Below are 23,083 nucleotides of genomic sequence, written 5' to 3'. Positions count from 1 at the left end.
TCCCAGGTCTTGTCCAGAACTTTATATTTGGTTTGCAAATTGTAATTTGTCTATCCATGTGTTTCATTTCACTTTTTTTCTCTAAAGGACAGATACATGAACAAACTTTAATATATGTTATTTCTCATTTTAAGAAAAATAAGTTTACATAGGGACAAAATCAGATGTCCACGTTGGTGGGACACTCTGAAGGCCATCTCTACAGAATTAAAAATATACCTTATATTCATATGTATTCTATCCCATTACATTTGATATGAGTGACATATTGTAAGAGCAAACTGCATTTTTTAAGGAAAATTAAATAACATTTTAACCAGAACAACAAAAAAGTTCAAAAGCATCACAAATTGTAGATACTTAAAAAATATATATCGAGGGGCCAAAGCATAGTAATTTTTGATTAAATATACACCCGAGATAGAAGCAAGCGCTATAATTGTCAAGTAATATTGATCAGGATGGCAAGGAACCATTATTACAAAGGGAAAAAACTCAATAGACTCGAAAGCTCATATGACTCAGGATCTTGGAGACCAGGTTTGGCAGCAAAAATAGGAAATATGCTCTTCATCCTGCAAGAATGGGCTGCATATATTTGTAATCACTGGCTGATCATAGTGAAAAAACTGTCTGGATTTAGATGGAGAATCAGGCGGAGGTGGAGAGAAGTGTAGCCAATCCTCAAAGTTATGCTTTGCATATTACGTTATGACAGAAATATTCATCTTCTCAAATGCATTATATGTATAAGCAAAATACGTAAAGTTTTTCCTCATTCTCAAAATGTGATATTTGTTACTTAAAACTCTTCTTCCCACAAAAGTCTTTCTTAGGTATATGTGATAGAAGTGGTCCACTCAAATGTTGAATTGCAAGTAATTTACAATCCACACACATTATCTCTGGTCTCTGCTTTAGCTTTATTCTGTGGTCCCTCCAACTATTCTTACAATAGTTTGATAGGTGAGTCACATTTGAGGTTAAAACACTAAAAGGTAAATTAGTAGTTATGAACAATATAAGATAATCAACAATTTTCACTGTTAGGACTCCTAAGCCATTTTGCTTCTTAGTAAATATATCAGTAGAGTTTTTCCATTATTTTTTTAATAGAATGGTTACTTTAATATAATAAATGTTTAATTCTCTGGAAGGATATATTTGTACCTATCTATAAATTTATTTTTTCTTCAATAAAGCACGGAAAATATTCATATTAACCTTTGACTTTTAATAATCTTGGTTTTAAATATTTTGCAATTTCAAAATATACACACACAAATATAGCTTGCTAGTTAGAGGAAAGCAAGAGTAATTCCTGAAAGCAAAACAAAAACGTGTTTTTAAGATCACAGATTATTACAGATATTCAATGGAGACATCCTATTAGGGATACTACAAAGCAGTGGTTTTCAAACATTTTGCTCTCAGGATGACTTTATACCCCCCAAAATTATTAAGCACTCTAAATAACCTTTTTGTATGTGGATTATATCTAGCAACATGTACTGAATTAAAACCGGGAAAGTTTGAAAATATTACTTTTTAAAAACAAGCAGCTTCGTGTTAACAAAAATTACATTTTTACCAAAAAATACATATATTCCAAAAGAAGTGAGAACACTGGCACTGTTAAATATTTTTTCAAAATTTTTAGTTTAATATTGGCCTATAAGACGGATTCTCATATCTGCTTCTGCATTCAATCTAATGTAGTATTACATGACATGTGGCCTCCAGAAAACCCCAATGTATACTTATAAAAGAATGTGAGTAAAGGGCAAATAATATCGTCTTCTTATTATGAAATAAGAGATTATTAGACCTCAGAGATCTCAGAGATTCCCCTGAAGAGTCTTAGGAAACCCCCAGGGCTCCCTGGAGCTCACTTTAAGAAATAGAGTCATTTTAATTGTTACTCTTTCAGCCATTATAAACTTACAGGTCTCCATGCCTTCATCATCATCATCTACCACGGGTTTATCATAAGATTTGTCGATGGCAGCTCTGAAGCTCTCATTGCATCCCCTGCCTCTGATTATCCGTGGCCGTGGGCGATGGAAAGGAATATCCCCATTCAAAGTCACCTCGGCAACTGCGGTCTGCAGACTCTCTAATGAGCTTGACTTTTTCAGACCCAGGGAAGGACCCACATCTCTGCTGGGAGAACCTGGGAGGTTTACAAAAAAAAGTGTTAGTGTGAATTAGTGAAAATTACGTACCTGAATATGCACTGTGGAAAACTTCAGGTACATAAAAATTATTTGCTCAATGATGAGTTCTGGAATGTGGATGGAAAAGACAAAGAATAAATGAAGCAATAGTTGCTAATTTTTATTTTTCCCAAATTTATATTAGACTTGGTCTATTTTCTCTCTTTGCATTAGGAAAACCTCTAAGTCATTACTTTTTAAAAAACATTTCAACAGGTGAAACTGTTGTCAAATCGTTTTGCTCCAGTAATAGAAATAATCTAAAAGAACCAGAATAACCTGGAAGCTCCTTTGAAAAGCAAGGGAAGATGAGAAGAAGGATAAGGTGAACAACCGAGAATAAGTTTTGCACTTAATTAAAACCTTTTTTTGGCAATTTAAAATTACTTAAAACAGAAGTTAGACATGCACATCAATGTGCTCTGTCAAGTCTCTTGCTTGCTAAAGGGCAGACTCACAACACTGCATAAGGAGTAAGACCACGGGGGCCGACATGTCACCAAAACAATTAGGGCAACCTGGCCGCAGGTTGGGAAATATGGATATTCCATAGAAAGAGTAACACAAGCTTTGAACAGAAACAGATTATGTAAGGGCTCTCTCCCAGAGGGAAATAAAAAAGGAGAGACTGGATATGAGTACTTCTAGCTCTAGGCCTGGGAATAATACGTTTGAAAAACAGGTGATGGAAAGAAGAAAGACAACTTAGCAATTAACAAGAACATTTCATGAGGATGACAGGGACAAATTCCGGGAATTAAAAATTTGGCTCTATTTCCTGAGGATCTAGGGCAGAAGGACCCGAAATAATACCAATAGTGCCAAGCTGTGGAAGGCAATCAAAACTGATTTCTTTAACCAGGTAAGACAGCCTCATCTATCACTGCCTGACCTGACACTCAAAGGTAGACTAATTTAGCTTCTGGATGACTGAAATGCCAGCTCTGCACCACCACTTGGGCAATCCAGGTTATAGAACTGGTTCTTCATGTATACTATTAAAAAGACAGGTGAAAAAAATAGAGGGTAGGAGAAACAAAATAGTTTATCTCTGCATGGGGTCATTAGCCCATATGTTGATCAGGTTATTACCCAGAAGACAAATAGTTGTGACACAGGCTTTTCACAGCTCAGAAAATAAAATAGAATTAAAATTACACTGAAAGACTCAAAACAAAAATTAACTTTTTAAGATTCATTGAGGTTAAATGAAGCTGTTTTAGGTAAGAATAGATATGTTTAAAATGTTGCACAAACAGGAAGGCAAACACATGATTCTAATGAAGAAATAATACTCCACAAATTGTTGTGCTGGAAATAAAAAGATGTCATATTTAGCTTTCTCAATGCGGGTTTGTCTATGTTTCTTTATTTTATGACAAAAGTTCATGAGATTTTTTTCTTTCAATGAGATCAATCTTACTTTTTCTCTGGGTAGCACTACAATTTTTGATAACTGCATTTTCTAAATTACTCATAAAATTCATGTCACGGGAAGGAAAATGAATTTTGTTCCAAAAACCTACATAATAAGAAATCAAGGAATCAAAAAGAATGGGAAAAGATCATTCCTGGGCAGGGATATCTACCTTTATAGTTCCTAGAATTTGCACTGGAAAGATCTTTTTGTGAATAAATGCCTATCAGTTTTCATAATTTACCAGCTATATTTGGGTTCTATAAACACGTATTAGGCAAATATTTGGTGCTTTCTTGGGTTTATTAAGGATATGTGTATGTGTGTATGTATTTGTATGGGAGTATATATCATGAATAAAGATTTCATGCTTCCAGAAAGAATTCTCATAAAAACACCATTTATATATATTAAGCTTTTCTTTATGTAAAGTTAGCTGAGATTTTACTTAGTGTACTGAGAGCAATAAAAACTTAAATAATGAATTTCAGGAATGGCATTAGTGTTCATTAAAACTGAGTGTCCCTACAGGCAAACTTGGAAAGAAAAACAAAGGTCAAAGTATAATTCAATAAATGATAATTGTGTAAGTTCTATTCAGCACTTACCTACCTATTCATTTCCCTAAATTGAAAACATTCTGAAATAACCTTTTGGCAAAATGTTGATTATTGTGGATGGTGGGCCCTGAGTTTGTGGAAGGTCAATCAACTACTCTCTGTATATTTACGTAGAGATGAAAACTTTTATAATAAAAAAATATACAAAATGTCAATTATCTACAACTTCTGAATCTGTAACACAGATCAGCAAACCGAGAATCAAATGTGGAAAATGTTACTGGAACACAGCCATGCCCATGTATTTACATATTGTCTATGGCTACTTTCATTCAACAATGGTAGAATGTAAAAGCTGCAACAGAGACCTAAAATATTTACCATCTGTTCCTTTACAGAAAGAGCTTGCTAACTTTCGATTTATAACACGAGCAACATACATTTTAGTACTATATTTGACCAAGAAACTATAACAAAGATTTTGAATGATATGTTAGGATTTCTCAATGAAGTTATTAAAATCCCTAATACATTGATTCAGTCAAGTGCCTTTAGAAAAAAATTAGAAGGATTTCCTAACAATACAAACTTAGCATTTTACTAGTAATGAAAATTGAAAAAGTCTTTCTGTATGTAAAATACATGCAAAAGATTGTCTTTATCTACACCATAAAAATCAGTATCTTTTGTCTTAATTTTAAAACAGTATTTTAAGCTCTTACTTTACACAAATCTTTTAGGTCATTAGCATACTTTGCTAATCTTTATATTTCAAGAATGAAACCATTAGAAATCCAATTCTCTTATACCTGTTCTCCCTTGTTATAATTTGGGGAGAAATATTTATCCCCAAAATATGATACAAGATTCCTAAATCTGGAAGAAAAAAAAAAAGAGGGAAATCATAATCATACTATTTTCCTAGATCTGGTTTTTATTCCTACTTAGTAATATCCCTGTTGCCGGGAGAGGGAGAGGGAGAGGGAGAGGGAGAGGGAGAGGGAGAGGGAGAGGAAGAGGGATAGGGAGAGGGAGAGGGAGAAGGAGGAGAGGGAGAGAGAGGAAGGAAGGGAGGGAGGGAGGTCTTTTGCAAGGGGCAGAGGGAAATATAATTCAATTTTCATTATGAAAGGCTTATGGCTAGGTTAGACAGATGCTCAATGCTAAGATGCCACTATGATTCTCCCAAAAACCTTTGGACTAATCTATAAAATCATCATCTTTCTTGAAAAGTCAAGTGAAGTGACGAAAGAAAGATAAGTGAAAATCTTTTCGCCATCTAATATTAGAGGACAGGGACATAATAAAATATCTACTTTAGGTATTTTATTCATTTAGATGTAAAATCAACAGACCAAGTATTTTGATATCTTTGTAACAACTTTTTGCCCCAAGATTTTCTAATTTAATTTGGTAGAATAGACTGCACAAAGTGCAAAAAAAAAAATCTTTTTCTCTAGAATCTAACACTTTAAAACACAAAAGCACAGTCTGATTTTTGATTAGACTATACAATCTGCCTTGAAACTTATGTAATGACTTTCCATGAAAGTTATCTAATGCATTGAGTTATAACTTGTATATCATTATGTTGTAGATCACAATAAACTGTCCTTTTCCTTATAGTAGCTGTGAGTTGGTTAAATTAGGTATTTTTCTTATTTTACCTAACTGACATTGTATATGAAGTCAGGTCCTTTAACCTGAACAGCTCAATTTGGTTTTTATGACTATTTAGTCGGATCGGGGTTGTTGCTTGAAAAGTATGAAATACTGCTAACTCTAAAAACTACTATTTCACATATGTGAACTATCCCATAACATTTCTCTTTAGCTCTGATTCAATAAACTTTAGGTTTCATAAGAACAACAAACAACTGAGTAAGGGCTAAGGCTACAGTTAATTGCCTCGCAATACAGTTAATCTTATGATTTATTAGATGTATTTTTTACGACCTATCTTATACTCCACTGAATATAACTCCAACCATGTCCACAATAATTTTTACATATATATGTGGGATATACATTTTTTAAGCACGCTAAAACTAATTTACTACTGTAGGTTAAAAAGGCAAATTGAAGCTAATTAGTGCTAAGTAGCGTAACTACATCATACTGGATACAGATTAAAACACTATTCCAAACTTATGTCATAAATGGTCAATTATACAAAACACGTTAACTACACTTAAAAGACTTTCCTGTGATTACTGTCATACAATAATAACATAAAAAGCAAAATCGATGACTATAATACAATCCCAATTCAATATAATCCATTGTTTCTATGGAACAATTTAACAGTATTTTAGAAGTAATGAATTTAGAACAAGCTCACAAAGTTAAGATACGAAGCCATATGCATTATATAGTCTAATACAATGTCAGGTTAACTATAAGCTAATTCCAGCATCAATAAAAAGAATAAGCCTTTCTGAATGACTAATGATAGCAATACCGGACGTTGTCCTACAATGAAAAATATTTATATTAGCACTACTATCTTTCAAATCAAAATCACCACTCTGAGAATCACTTTTGGGATGTTAACCTAGACATCACATAGATGACTTAAAACCTAAGAGTCTACCATAACAGACCATGTTTGCAGGATTTTGACTTTTTAAAAATTGGGATAAAACATCTTTACATGAATATAATTAAGAAAATCTAGGTTGTTTCTAGCCTTTTTGAAGCAGTAAATTATATTCCTATTTAGTAAGTACACCATTGATAAATTTCTACTAACAGAAAATATTTCTTATGTAATTTGATTTCTCACAATGAAAACATCTGTGTAAGACTGCAATATGTATGTTTACATGGCATATGATTGGCAGCTCTATAATTGTGATAAGCTCTGTAGGCCATGGTTTCTATGGCAACAGTCTAACTGTCCATTCTTACCTGCTTTCTGGTCATCCACTGTATTGAGTTTAGTCTCGTCAGCTACTGTTAAAAGGTAAATGTATAATGGTTAGCCCAGTTAGTTCCCATAGCCCATCATGCTTCCACCATTCCCAGATCTTTTCAGTTAGGTGACGATCTTCAGCTAATATTTCATGCAAATACTATGAAACATCAAGCAAACATTCATAATCAAAAAAGGAGGAAAAAAAAGCAGTGTCTCCATGCAATATGCCAGTCATTTCATTTCACAGACATGTGTGTTATATGTTAGCATATCATAATTAGCCAAGGCAATGCATCATCAAATTTTTCTTTATGCATATGATAAATTAATGCTTTTAGTCTTGGAATACAAACAGCCACCAGAGAACAGCATAAGTTACAGTTGATTAACAAAGGTTTTAAATCATTCAGTGTATAGATATAATTATTTTACTTTTTTTTTTGGTGGATTTGGATTTAAAGAGACACACCTGATTGGTGTTTGAACAACTATGATTATTTCCTCCTCTCATTTGCTCTTAAATACTTTCTATAAGAAATACTCTCAAATTACTACTTTGATTAAATGCCTTAATTATCAAAACATGAAAGTTTCCAATAAATAAACCTTAAAGAACAGCAATGAAAGGAAGACATCATGAAGTAACCAAATTCCAGACATGGATTGAGATAATGGTTTCTCTCCAAAATTTTCTCTTCTAGTTGAAAAATCCCACCCCCAACCTAATACAATTTCAATGAAACTGGTTTTAAATAGCCAAAGTGTTAAAACATTTCATTGTGTAAAATAAAGATACATGGACATAGTATGATATGCACATGTGTTTGTTTCCATTCTCTTAAGAAACCATATATATTAACATATTGCATATTATGTAAACATGCCACTTATGAGTAATATCGTTATCTCAAACTGGGAGAAAAACTAATTTTTGCCAAATTGCTACATTTCACATTTATTTTCTCAAAGTAAACAGACATCTGTTTGGGACCATCAATTTTATCCTGAAAGCATTTAAACCTTATTTAGATAAAGATTCATGGAGATTGTACTCACTACCTAAATCCATGCTTTTTGATTTTCGTGTTTTAACGAAATCCAATTGACTGGCATCTGAAAATTGCTTTGTGCGTTTTTCTGACATACTCTGACGTCCAAATCCTTCTCGTTGAAAAGCAAGAACTGGATCAACATCTGGACTCAAAGAGCTGGAGTGAAGAAAAATATAAACATAAAAATATTTACTAAAAATAGCAGATATCCATTTTAGGGAGGTTCATACATACCTGCAAATGTGAATATACATATGTATATTCCTCAAGAAAAATTGAAATAAATAACACAAATACAGTCCATTTAAAAAAAACTGCGGCTATATAGAAGGTAATAGAAAAATACAAAATTAATTTAACATTTAGAGTAACTCTTTCTCCATGTGAATTTCCTCCTTCTCTACTTTCCTGCTTCTTCACTCTGTTTGACAATACAGAATTATTTCAAGGTGACTACAAAAAATGAGCCTGATATTGGAACGACTGAATTTTTCAGGAAACCTGTCATATATTATATACAAATACTAGCAGCGAACAAGTGACCATATAAGTTGTAATTAAATAGAAGTTTCAAAAAGAGTATATTCTAGCCTTCTTATGTATCTTTTATGTTGTGTTTTAAGGAAAGGAAAAATATGTCATTATGGCATGCCATTTCATAAGGCTGCAGTTTCTCTGAAATATTAAATCAACAAATAAATCAATTCAACAAACATTGATTAGAACCTATTCTGATTAAGGCACTGTTATTTGTACCAGATATAGGTCCAAATAACAGATAAGAAAGATCCCTGTACTCTATGAGCTCACAAGAAAAATACTATACCAGAAGCATGAAACAGAGGCTGAGGATGCACGGATGAGTGAAAAAACAGTATATGAGAGTCAGGAAGAACATGACTAAGTTTAGATGACATTTGATTTTGGTGACACCAACACAGTGGCTCAAGTGGGGATGATAAGGCAGCATATGGCAAATCCCTGGTAACGGGATGCCTTCTGAAGTGTTCCTCCAATGCAAGATGTCCCAGAATCACTCCTGTTTGTAAAAATCTGTGAACACATTCTAAAGTGCTATAAGGTGTTCTAGCCACAGTTCATAATACGAAAAAGGTTTTCTCTGTGCTGGGCACATTGGGTAAGTAAGTATACTAGCTCTACTATATCAGGTCTAGCCACCTTACCTATCTGGTCAGGTGAGAGAACATCCCTCTACAGCTGACTGAGCACACTAAAAATGCCCAGGGCTCCTTCCACTGTCAGCTGAACTTATGATAGTCTTCCTCATGTTTCTGACAAAGCAAGCTTTTGTAACCCTTTATGGCCTTATAAGAATTATCATCCATACTAGTAAAAAGACAGTCAACCTTTGGATGTACATCAGAAATTTAGCTGCAATTTACTGTGCATGAAATGAGAGTTGGCTCTTAAAGAATTATGCTAAAAGTGTGAAAAGTAAGATAGCAGGCAAAAGCCACGCCACTGGGTAGGGTGACTTGAAATGTTTTCAGCTCATTATGTATTAATATATTCAATAAGAAGAATAGTTGTCTCATCCACTTAAAAAGCTAATGAGAGAATTCAGCAACCTAAGGTGAAAGCCCCATGTAAATTGCTAACTACTAAATAAGTCAGTCATCACCCAATGAAGACTATCTCAAATTATCAAAGTAATACAAATTATGATGACAGACATCTACCCTCAGATGCCTCTTCATATACTACTATGCTTTGGTGTAAATGGTTTATAAAGATGAGAGCACATGCATCCAAGTGAAAAAAAACACACTTCTAGAAGTAAAAAATTAAAACCCATATGATAAGTAATATGACACAATCTTGCAGCAGCAAACTCTAAATAATACATTTCCAATAATTCTTTTATATATTGTCAGTGGATGTCTTCAGTCACTCTGTACATGCTGCCCAATTATTTTTACCTTTTCTGGAATAATTTAAAACCTGAACTCCAATACTGCACCAAACTTGCGAACAGAATGCATTTGAACTACAGTGTTAGTAGAAATCATTGGTAAAAGATTTTTCAGAGAAATACAAATTGTCACTGCCAATCTTGCCTGAAAACCACGTATTGGTGCATCTTTAATTTTATATCCTCTAAAATTATGCTGCCATTAAGATTAGAATTTGCTATTATTTCCTTTCCCCCAGAAACACATTATTAATGTTCTTTCAATCGATTAAAGGATTGAAAACAGTACATTCTATAAGCAAACAAATAAGTTTAGCCATTTGATATAGCCTTCAACAACTATGCGGTGAACTACAGATACAATTTAAAATGTCAAATGAGTTTGTGCATTAGTAAGAGTTTTAAAATAACTACTCTTAAATTATGACAAAATTAATTCTTCCCTATCAATATTCCCATTAAACTAATTTCAGACACAATAAACAGTACACTGGAATATTTAACAAGTTAGATTGCAGGAATGACAGCTGATTCTTTAAAGAATGTAACCATATCTTGACCCCTAATGTTATTAAAATTCCAGTTATTAATCCTGTCTTATTGGCCTTTTGTTTTCATAACATTTTCATCAAGGATTAGGGAAGATATTGTCAGGCTGGAAACGCCTGCATTTTCTGCTGTGATTCAGAACAGCTGCCATTCTTGTTTGGATAACCCTTCATTCATATTATTTTCTTCGCCCCACATTCCCCACAGCAAAATTATACAAGTCCTCACCATTTTGCAAATCCCCCTTAGGGAAATTAATGCCACAATCTATCCCTTCTAGTTATTTATCTATTTTCACTAATATACTGCTTTATAAGGCCCCAAAGACTATGACCACCTCCACAATTTCTCATCATGGTAGAGATTTAAAGGCTTTTGTCCCTAAGATGAATACTACGTCTATCTAATCCTTGCTTTCTCTGTTGTTACTTTCATTTTCAGAAAGAGATATGAGACACAGCAGTCAATGTAACACCATCTGCAGATTTCAAATGGGTTTTTACTTTATATTGTAGTCGTCCCTTCTATGTTTAACCAAAAACCTCATTCAAAGATGGGCCATTATCATGCAGGTTTGAGTGTAGTTCTATTTTTAAATCCTGTGCTTTCAAAAAGAGAATTAAAAAAGAAAGAAATGAAAAGCTAGAGATGAACTTTTCAAGGTCCCAAATAAGAGGTGTGATTTATTCCAAGGGAACATCTTCATAATTAACAGATAAATGAACTGTATTTTGTGTGTTCATGTGGAGAGCCAAGGAAGAGGATGGGGGGGGGGGGGGAGTAGTTCACTTTGTTAAGATCATTACTAAAAATGTTAACGCAAATAAATGCCAGTCCCCTAGACACCTCCTATCTAATATTAATGTTGACACAAGCCAGAAAAACAGTAGGAAGCAGGAATGGCTAAGTGGTGAAGAAACACCACCATAACATTTAAATATGATTTTGCTGATATATTCATAAAAGACCCCAGAGAAAGGGCAATGAGAAAATTCTGGTACAATACTTCACATGGTTTGTGTTAATTATCACTACAACCTTGTGAGGTCGTCCCCAAGGAGCTTTGCTTTTGCTTATTGATGTATGTAATTACTAGGCATAAACATTAAGACACACATCTGCATTCATGAGCCACACATTGGCTCAGTAGTATCAAATGCTTTCTTCTATTTTGAAAGACACAGGAAAAAAAAATTAGCAGGGAGTGCCCCAGAAGTCACCATGTTAAAAGCAATTACAAAGCATTTTAAACAGTATGGTTATAGCACTCTGGAAAAAAACAAAAACAAAAACCACACACTTAAAAAAAAGCCTCCTCCCACTCTTAGAACACATCAACTGTTAGTTTTGCAAAGTTATCTAATTGTTGGAATCGATTTAGGGAGATGACAAGAATTTAATTGAAAAACAATGCATCAAATGAACACAGATGTGAAATAAACCATAAATAGTGAGACTGAAAAACAAATGAGCATGGTTTTTTGATTGGTAGTAGTTCTGTTGTTGTTTTGGTTACATTACTAACTGTAGCTCTTGAAGGCTAAAACAATTAAATTTACAGGGTTGGGGCAAAATCTTTTATTAAAAGAGTGATAATTAAGTGTATAAAAACCATTAAGACAGAGCATGGCTAGTAAAAAAATGATTAACTGTATTTAGTGGTAAGCCAGTTAAACATAAGATGCGACTGTAATTAATTCATGTTTTCCAACCCTGGACGATGAGCTTACCAGTCGGCTGAATCACTGATTGCAGCCTTGGCCCAAGTACCAGCATCTGCCGTCACGAACCCCACATCATCATGCGAGCTGGAAGAGGACTGGTCAGAGAGATGTGGAGGAAGCACTGGCAACCTGTCATCTTCTATAATGACAGTGTCATCTTGGGGCATATTCACTGTAGGGGACAGCTGGTATTTACCTGTCCAGTGAAAAAAGAAGAGAAATTCTAGACATCGATCAAAGTGTTACATCTATTAATTTTAATACTTTGCTATATTAGTAAATGTCTAACTTTCCATATATCTGCTCAACCTGGTAGAACAAAACAGAATTTAGCACATTTATTTTTCATAAATGATTGTCAAACAGAGACCTCGAGTCTATACCTCTGATGCTACAACTGTATAGCTCAGGGCAACGCATGCAATTTTTCTGGTTTTAAGTTTCCTAAAGCCAAAGATACTCTCTCAAATGTCTTCTAATGTGAAAATGCTACACGCATTCTAAACTATGAATGTCTTTTGAAAAATTTTACCAGGAAATTTACAAAGAAGCCCCACTAACTTGCATTGTTCATTCATTCATTCTTTCATTGAGCAACTGCCGCAGAGCACGTACTGTAAGACACAGTCTCTGTCCTTAAAGGGCGTATGCCCTAGTGAAGGAGAAAGAATTACAAGCAGTGATAATTGTATGGTGGTGTGAGAGATGAGCCCAAAGCCATTCACTTGTGTTGTAATTGCCTGGGTCACTGCGGGTAGAAAGTGCTGGAAATCTTGGCAAAATTAACATCAGAATTAGGTCAATATTATCTTTTCTGCCAGAAGAAATGATGACATTTATTTTAGATACCAGCAACATCATTATTAAATGCATGATGGAGAAAAGTCCATGGTGCAGTCAGGTGACACTTAAAAGATGAGTATCACCAGAAACAAAGTCTAGAGAGATACCTGGAGTGATCTTGATGCAAAAAATTAGGAGCTGAGTGGCCAGAGGTTTTTCAGGCCATGACTGAGGATGTTGGGATGGCATACACAAGCTTGAAGGATTTTTAAAAGTCTGTATGGTATTGTTCTAGACATTTCAGCAAAGGAACATAATTTATTTAAATTGCTACATCTTTTCAGGATAACTCACAAAAAGTAAACTTGCTGGAGATTTCAACTGCATTCCTCATTTAACATCAACTTCACTATTGTAGTAATACTGTAAGTTCACTGAAACCTCTTCTCAGCATGTTACCAAGCATGTTACTTTGATTTCAAATGCACCCATTTTGACAAACTATGAAAATTAACAGCTTTATATAAATGCTAATGATAAAAATGTAAATCAAATGTAATACTTAGCCATTTCCCTTACCTGAATTCAAATTACTCATTTATTTCTAATACAGTGTTAGAATATTAGGATAGAAACCTGTTCAGCAAAAGTAATATTCATCAATAAGATAGGACTTTCTAGCACTATTAGCCAAAGAAATGTTTCCTTCTCAATACATACTTTTTTCTTCAAAGCATATAGAATTATAAAACCAGTTACCCCAATGGACAACTCACCACTGATGAGGCATGTCACAATATTAAATACCAAGTCCCCACACGGGCATAATTTTTTAAAGGAAATATTACAGTATAATCATAGTGCATTCACTTTTAAACACAAAACTAAAACTCCTGGTTTTACACAATATATTCTGAGAGATGGCCTAATAAGCAATATGGAACACTGAAAGGTGCATATGATTTTTTTTTTTTGTAATCTGTTGTTCTGAGAAGAAATATTGTACCTTAACTGTTGTGATACAGTATTGTATACATAAATAAATGGCAAGAAATCTTCCTCATAGTAAGAAAATAATTTAGCATTTTTTTTTTCTCACCCATGATTTGAAAGGCTAACATTTCACAAGATTTGAAAATTTCTATTTTCTGCTTCTTAACATGCTTGCCAGGAATATAGTTTTGGGTTATGGCTCCAAGATTATACCAGGGTAACGGACAGCTAAAAAACTTAACTACATATTCTACTAAGCTCCACCAAGACAATACAACGATCCCTTAATTATGTTTGCTAGTAGTTGGCACATCATAAATGTGAAACCTTCTATGACTTCAGAAGGCTTCAATTTATTTTTGATAGGTTAATTTTCCTCTTTCTTCAACTAGTTAACTAGTGACCTACAAACTAAGTAAACTAGTCAGTATCTTGTAAAGGAGTGAAACAAGGAAATACAAAATGTTTGTTCACTAAACATTTATTCATTGGCAAATTTACATAGAAGGTAACACCACATATGATACTAGAAGAAAACCGTGCCAGTGATATGACTCACAATAAAAACATTAATGTTCCATTTTTCTATGTCAAATTGCTAACAAGATAAAAATGTTCTAAATATAACGTCTTCTTAAACTCACCACATATATATGAATATACAAACTACTGAGATAAATTCTGAAATGGATACAACAGATTTCAGTTTTGTTTTAAAAAGAAAAATTATTCAGCTAAAAAAGTTGAGAAAAAGTTAAAGTCCCAGGCTTACAAATGACAACGTGTGATGTCTTGTATGAAATGGATGTGCTGGTTAAATTAGTTATGCCGATCATCCTCGTTGCTGTTTTTTGTTTAGTTTGGTTTTGTTTTTTTGAGATGGAGTCTCACTCTGCTGCCCAGGCTGAAGTGCTGTGGTACGATTTCAGCTCAATGCAAACTCTGCCTCCCGGGTTTAAGCGATTCTCCTGCCTCAGCCTCCCCAGTAGGTGGGACTATAGGTGTGTACCACCACGTCCAGCTAATTTTTGTATTTTTTGTAGAGACAGGGTTTCATATGTTGGCCAGGCTAGTCTTGAACTCCTGACCTCAGGGGATCCACCTACCTGGGCCTCCCAAAGTTTTGGGATTACAGGCATAAGCCACTGTGCCCAGCTGCCTTGTTGCTGTTTTTGATTGTTAGTTAAGAGAGACCAACCATTAGAAAAATTAAGGCTTTTCAAAGGAAGAATCCTATGCAGGCAGGCCCACTACAGATTACTTTCTGATAAATGTTCAGGACTATTAGAAAATAGTCTATGATATTTTCTAATGATAGTGGGAATTCTGTCAAAAGAGATGACAGAGAAATCTTGCCTTTGGTTACAATCCTGGCTGACCCCAATAAAAGCTAAGGAAATCCTAATCAGGTGTGACTCATGATAAAGAAAAGCATGCATCCAAATTTTGGTTCAGAAGTACAGAAAGTGTGCAGCTTCTGTTAAGTTACTTAATTTATTTGCTCCATAACTCCCCGACATATAAGGTAAGTCGGTTGGAGTATGTGGTTTGAAGGCTGTTTTCAAAGATTTAACGTCTTTGATGTTTTTAGTCACCGTAGGTGCCAGGATAGAACAAGATATGGAGACTTTCGAATATCTGCTTACAGATGTAGATAATTATACATTGATACTAATAAAGAATGAAGATCTCAGCATTCCCTAGAGAAGGCTATTTTTAGAAAAAGGAAATAGCCAAAAACAAAGTAAAATAAAAAACATCCTGGGATATCAGGACTTAGTTCCTTCATCTGTTAAGTGGGAAAGTGTGACTGATGGCATCTGACATCCTTCCAACTCTAGAAGCTCTTCCTTTTGGGGTATAGCTTTTAAAAGCCTTTCTCCAGGGATGTGTTCACAAAGGAATGCATCACAAAGCCTCAAAGCTCCCTGCAGCCTAGAGTCCTACACAGGGGATTGATTATTCCATATGAAAATTCAACCTGTTAACACAAAATTAATAACTCCCTAAGGTAATGAGCCAGAATTTCAATACAAAGTTCTTTTTGTATCATAGCAGATCATGAAGTAAATACCTTCACCTCCACCAATGTCTACATAGGAGTGATTCCAAACATTTAGAAGACAATTATTAACCAAACAGTCTGAGGAATTTCCACATGCCTAGATAATGTGCAGTTCAATAAATACTGTTGTTATTGGTTTAGAGGAATGGAAATCCAATGTTCTAATGTCTTTGGAACTACGGAATTCATGACTCAGAAAAACATACATCCAAATTTTGGTTCAGAAACTGTGATTTGTCAAGTTTCTTAAATTTTGTGCCCCATACCTCTCCTAATGCCCTGTTTGGGCGTTCTGTTGCAAGGTAACATCTTGAACAGGATTTCTAACTTTAAGTGGTAACTATATCACAAATCGCATTTGATTATTATGGCCAATGATATTAGAATAAGGACTGACGAAGAGTGAGGAATTTTCAGATTTGCAAAACACAAGATGAATCAAAATACGCATATACACTTGTCAGGGTAAAACTATTTAGAATCCCTAGTTTCTGGTACAAATTGTAAAAAATTATCTTAAGAAAATATCCAAATCACAAAAACATCAACTTAGCCTACCCTTAAATAGTAATGCATTTGTCATCCCCAGCCCAAAGTGGTAAAAGGACGTACACATCACAAAACAGAGAACTGGGAGAGAAGTTACTGCCCTGAGGAAGCATCTGGAGTATTAAGAGTTCATTACATATCTAGCAGAAGGAAGAGGAAACAATGTCAACTATAATGCAAACTGAAGAGGACTAATAAAGCTGTAGCTAACAAAATCAGGGCAACAGACTAGGAAGAAAATGAATGACTCTTCAACTCCATATATACAGCATTTCAAAAGGTCACTAGCTGAATTTAGGGATTTTTTTTTGGTTTGAGTTTTAGTTTTAGTTTTTCGCCTTCCTCTGAAGCATCAGGGATTGGAGGCAGGATGCAGGTTACAGGAACTGGTGGACCAATGGTCTGATTCAGTATGGCAAGTCCTATGTTCCTATAATAAAGGGGAAATTACAGCATATCACTTTGTGTGCACACATTATCTAGGGACACATGCACACTCTTTCTCTCTAAAGGGGACTGAAATTTCATCAATAAAAAGATAATTTAACAAAGATAAAGTTTTATACCAAAGCCAAGAAAGTACGGAAAAACCAACAGCAGTGAAGAGAGTGGTAAGTAATAAGCAAAGATTTAAAAGTGAGAAACTATGTACAAAGCCTTTCACCTACAGGTGTTCAACCCAATAGGTGTGGCTCTCTTCCCTGATGTTCACTTATGCCAAGCAGGTAAAAAGAAAAATGTTGACAAAGTAAAACCAGAAAGCTGGCTTGTCTAAGTTCCACAAGTAACAAGACAAGAAATTACATATTCAGCAATTTTTCTAAATTAGAAAGCTAGAGAGATTAGAGGAAGAAAAACAGACAATTCTACTAGACATGTTTATGTATGTTTTTGATGATGCCCAGTAGAAAGTTCTTTGAAGGCAGAGATTGCTTCTTACTCATCTTTGTATCTACAGCAAAAGTATATACACAATGTCTTGCCAATAGCAGACTTTCCATAAACACCCACTGATGAATAAATTACTGTTTCAATGAGGCTCCATAATGGAAACTTGAATTATACCAAATCTGCATTAAATGTACTCGAAATAGAGTTAAATTTAGGGTTTTACTTTAAATGAAAGCCTTGTAAAATATACCAGTAATAAAAGTGCTTTATGTCAGGTGTTACTTTAATCAAAATGACTTCTTGTGTTTTAAATTTGAAAACTCTCACAAGCTAATCCCAAGATGAGCAACTCAGTAAATCCAACCACTCCTGTGGCAAAGCAAGTCTTTATTAACTGGATCTGTTAGTAGAAAGCTGAACTGCTGCAAAGCAAGTGCTAATAACCTCATTACCCACTGGGAGCCATGCAGATAGGATGGTACTGAATCCAAACAAAGGATGCAGAAGACTAGTTTCGGGATTTTAAAACTAAGGCTTCGGAAAAGTAAAATACAATTAAAATACAGTAACATCCTATTAAATACAAATCAAATACATGTGAATATTTTACATATGTGTGCACCTATCTATATACACATATTTTTTCTCCCCCTCCAGGCAGTACCATTGTGAATGATACGTAACTTTTGAATCCTTCTTGCCATAAGCCAGTAAATTTTTATTTCTTTTTAAACATAGCTTCACTTATTATTTCAAGTAAGTAAAGAATATCTTGATCAGTGGAAAACATTTCCATATGATCCCTTTCTTTTTGGTTCTTTCCTCATGTTACAGGATCTACAAGTCACTTAAATCAATGGGTTGATTTACCTCTTCACATGAACACTTCCTGAATGATTTTAATAAACCTGTTCTCCTTTGTCTTGAAAACATTATATTTTTATTTACATTAATATTACACTAATAACCTCTCAGTAAACCAATGAAAGCATCAAAATAAGATGTGATAAACAGAGTTTTACCTGACTCACCCATTATCCTACTGAGGGCAGCATTTCTGCTAGGCGATTCATCAAGCCCCTCAATCCCACTGTAGAGGGAATGGGAAATTCTTCGTTCTCTATCATCCAACGCTGTTTCAACGGGCAGCTCAGGTCCAGGGGGGCTCCCAGGTGACTTTAGCTACAGAGTAAGGGGGGTGGGGGCAAAGAAAAATCAGTACATGGAGGCCCATGAGCAGCATGGGGGAATTATAACAACTTGCCCAAGGCCTGTATCCAACAGGGTACCAAATGAACTAGAACTTTTCACCCCGTACCAAAATAATTTGTGATGACAGCTCTGCCTAATGACCACCTTTCTGTGCCACTTTATACCATGCCTCCCATGAAGTTTTGTCAGATTTCAACCACTGAGGGAAAAATATGTATATTTAAGGCTTTTTAAAAATCAGAGCTTGCTGTTTATTTTTCAAATTTGACTGTTAGTGTCTGTTTAAGTCAATTTAAGTTACAGTGTAATTTAGAATTCTTTACTAGATGTTACTCTATAAAAGGTGTGCTTTATCAGAATGGAAGCTGCAATTTAGCTACAGATCTTATACTTATGGTATGTAAATACATCTAACAATTAGCACACATTTTTCCATGTGTGCTGGTGGAATTATTACCTACTCTACAAGACCTAAAGACTCTATTTATCAGCTCACGTGTCTTGAACAACACACTGATTTTAAATTCCTCCTGCTAGAAATTAAGAATAATCATGGTATTATCTTACTGTAATGTTTAAGACAGCAGCTGCAATAATCACTTTAGTAGTGTGCAGAACAATATGAAAATCGGGATCAAATATTCTAATAAAGCACACAAAGAGGATTTCAAAAACATATACAATCTAATAAATAAGCAATGAATGTATGTCAATTTCAATGACAATAAATTAAAATGGTATGGGGCATTTCTTTAAACAGTTAGCTGTGTCTGATAAGTCATATTTTACATAAAAATAATATAGTAAAAAATTCACATTAGTAAGGCCTTCAAAAAAATCTGTTTTAAGGAAGAACAAAGTACATTTAACTACAATCCTCACGACGCAGGCTCTGAGGTTCGCCACAAGGATGGTATGATGCTTTGGTGTTAGCCAGTCAGGGATGGCCAATGTAGGGGAGTGGGCAGGAGGGCAGCACCACACAGCACAGCAAGAGAGAAAGTGCTCATCTCACACATGAAATCACAACTGTCGCACTTCCCTCAGCTGAACAAATTATTATTTCTGTTAGAAGCTATCATCTGTTTAATATAAATGAGATATTTAATGAAGTTCCGAATTGTAGACTTATCTCTCCCAGTTTGATAAGCACTGGGGAGATTTAATGCATTGAAGGGTCAACACAATTACAATTGGAGGCACGTCAAACTGCAGGAGAATAATAAACTTGCAGCTCTAGTGAATTAGACTCAATAAGGTTTAAATTGTGAAATGAGGATTTGTTTTATTAGGTTTTTTTTTTTTTCTAAATTGTAGATTACAACTGACAGCTTTACTGAAAAGTAAATTAAATATTCAAGGTCTCTGATGTAAAGAAATAAAAGAACAGTTTCTAAAAGAATGTAATGCCTAAATTCCACGAGACTCTGGAGAAGTTTAAAAAAAAAAAAAAGCTAATAAAACGAATACCCTATACCATTAAGAACAAGTATGGCTTTTCAATGAACACACACACTAAAAAGTATACCTACATAAAGACTTGCTATATAAGACTCTAAAACAATTTATCAAAAACATATCTTGAAGCTTGCCTGAAAAATGTATTTAATTGAACTGTATAATGCTGCAATGTTCTACATGATAAAACCTTTATAAAACTTCTTGAGACATCCCTAAGTATCCCAAAAGGCTATTTTAAAATTTTATAAAGCCAAATAAAAATTCTGTTAAAAAGTAGTACATGCATGTTTTCTAGAGAAAAACAGTAAGACGTCTGTTCAGAAAAAAACCAAGCACTTGAACATTTTCATGGGAAAGATTCTCCACCTCCCCTACCTCTCTACCCATGTTTAATTTGCATCTCAAAAGACAGATTTAAATGAAGACATCAATAGTTGACTACATAAATATTTAACAGAAGATACAATGGCTTTTAATTTCTTTTAAAAAAACTGATTGGGGTTACAGTTTTGTTTTAAATCTTTTGGTGATTTTTTGCTGTTGCAAGAACACCAGCTTAGGAAATGTTGGAGGGGGCACCAGTGGCACTGAGGAAGAGAGGCAACCCCAGTGGTCCTGGGAGAATGGCTGGCCTCTGCTCCCCTGACTGCTCTCACGCCCTTGCAGGTTCCTTATATTGAAACCTCATTAAAATTAAGCTTCAGTTGGGTGCAGTGGTTCACGCTTGTAATCCCAGCACTTTGGGAGGCCGAGGCAGGTGGATCACGAGGTCAGGAGTTCAAGATCAGCCTGACCAACATGGTGAAACACTGTCTCTACTAAAAATACAAAAATTAGCCAGGTGTGGTGGTGGGCACCCATAATTCCAGCTACTTGGGAGGCTGAGGCAGAGAATTGCTTGAACCCAGGAGGCAGAGGTTGCAGTGAGCCAAGATCGTGCCACTGCACTCCAGCCTGGGCAACAGAGACAGACTCCATCTCAAGGGGGAAAAAAATTAAGCTTCATTAGAAGAAACCAAAGTAAGCACAACTGCAATTTTCATTTTGTTGTCTGTCTGTGGTTTAACATGCAAAAATTTTCTTGACTCCAGCTAAATACAGTACCCTGTAGCAGTGGCTATTTGGCCCCTCAGTTCCATCCCAAGGAAAGTCTTTCTACCTATTAAAGAACAAAAATAGCTTTAGGTTGCAGCCAGATAACCCACACTCGTAGGAGTGTAAAGTGATATCGTTTTTTGCTACAGTAACTTGGAAATATATTACCATAGGCAAAAAAAAAAATCTTATTTTTAACTCTTTGAACAGGCCTTTATTTCATGTTGTGGTCACTATCCCAAAGGAAATAATAAGCTAAGTGAATAATGAAAATTCATGTGAATTTATCTGCGGGGCTTAATAAAATCTCCGTTTGTTTTAAGTATGCATCAGCAAGTCAAATAGTGTCCTTCACCTAAAGAAAACGTATCCCACCATCTCCACTAGAAACACTGAAAAGTTCGTATTGGAATGGCCTTAACCCCCTTCAGCAAACCTAAAAGTGGATTCTCACTGGTGATTGGCAAGATCATATTATTCAATATTTCAAGGGTTTTTTTTAGCATGTTGTATTTATCCCCAATGCCTAGCGTAGAGCAGGCACTGGCAGAATAGATTAATAAATTCATTCCTAAAAGTGAGTGAGTCATATTTTCCTTAAAACACACTACATTATGTGGAAACAGGCTGTTAAAACTGAGGACACAGCATGATGTTGAAATTAAAAGACATTTAACCTGGATTACAAATATATATTCTGGAAAATACTAGCTTCCAGAGGACAGGTGAACACAAAGCAACTAATGAAGAGACAGATTTTAGTTTTCGAGGAGAGTGAAGGAAGATTTAGGGTACAGTTTCACATTCTCTTTTCAAGCAGAACCACATTTATTTTCCTTCACACCCCCATGAGGGCAATGGCAATAATCAGAAATGTGAGGTGAGCTCCTCAAGTCAGCACATGGCAGAACCAGAATTTCACTGATTACATCAGATTGTAAAGCCCATGCTTTTATTGTACAGTATTTCCCAACGCAACTGGGATATAAAGTGCCTGAACAACACAATCACAGTCAATTAGATCCACTCACTTGTGTAAGAGAAACAGACATTTTGCTTCTAAATTACTTTGCCACCTATGTTGGCCTTGCAGCCATTAAAGCAAATCATTTGACCTCTTTGCATTTATTTCTTAATACAGAAAATGAAGAGATTCATAAATGATACCTTTGGCCCCTTTCCTATTCTAACATACCTTTCCCATTTTAAGAGGATTAAGCCTAGAGAAAGAATTCATTTTAAAGTCCTTGATGACTAAATCCCCCAATATGAGGTCTAAGACAGAAAGCTCACCTGACGATATTCTCTACTGGCACTAAGAAAAAGCTTTATATAAAATCACTTCTAACATGGATATAATAAAATGCCTGGAAGTTATGTTAAATTACAGTAATTTCTACAAATATTAATTTCCTTAAAATATTTAAAAATCAGCATAACTCTTATATAGAGGCTATTTTCAACACTCAAGGAATGATGCCTGGTATTTACTTGCATTCCCCTCCAGACTTGTTTAAAAGTCTTCAACAAATGTGTCCTTTGGAGTAAGTGAAAACAATTTTTCTCTTCTTGCTTTGTATATTCCAAAACTGAAACAATGGAAAAGAATGCCAGGACTCAGTTTTTCTCTAAAAAAGTGAAACAATCCTTTAAGGGATTTAAACAA

General features: G+C 34.7%; 1 protein-coding gene across 28 annotated transcripts in view; it reads right to left on the bottom strand.

Annotated features, from left to right (window-relative positions):
* LOC105495968 (par-3 family cell polarity regulator) overlaps positions 1 to 23,083 on the bottom strand; it is a 719,051-nt gene that overhangs the window by 221,707 nt on the left and 474,261 nt on the right. For 13 of the 28 annotated variants that reach the window (XM_011765958.3, XM_011765965.3, XM_071070227.1 and 10 more), the window contains 5 exons: positions 18,672 to 18,831; positions 12,375 to 12,564; positions 8,167 to 8,318; positions 7,104 to 7,148; positions 1,946 to 2,173 (listed from right to left, as the gene is read on the bottom strand). In XM_011765958.3, the coding sequence (XP_011764260.2) occupies positions 1,946 to 2,173; positions 7,104 to 7,148; positions 8,167 to 8,318; positions 12,375 to 12,564; positions 18,672 to 18,831 (775 nt within the window). The remainder of the gene's footprint in view (positions 1 to 1,945; positions 2,174 to 7,103; positions 7,149 to 8,166; positions 8,319 to 12,374; positions 12,565 to 18,671; positions 18,832 to 23,083) is intronic. The other 15 variants (XM_011765959.3, XM_011765963.3, XM_011765971.2 and 12 more) reach the window with 7 other exon arrangements.

The sequence above is a fragment of the Macaca nemestrina genome, chromosome 9 (genome assembly GCF_043159975.1).
Source record: "Macaca nemestrina isolate mMacNem1 chromosome 9, mMacNem.hap1, whole genome shotgun sequence".
Classification (NCBI taxonomy): Eukaryota; Metazoa; Chordata; class Mammalia; order Primates; family Cercopithecidae; genus Macaca; species Macaca nemestrina.
The sequence above is the reverse complement of the archived record's forward strand: the minus strand, read 5'-3'. Positions and strand labels throughout refer to the sequence as shown.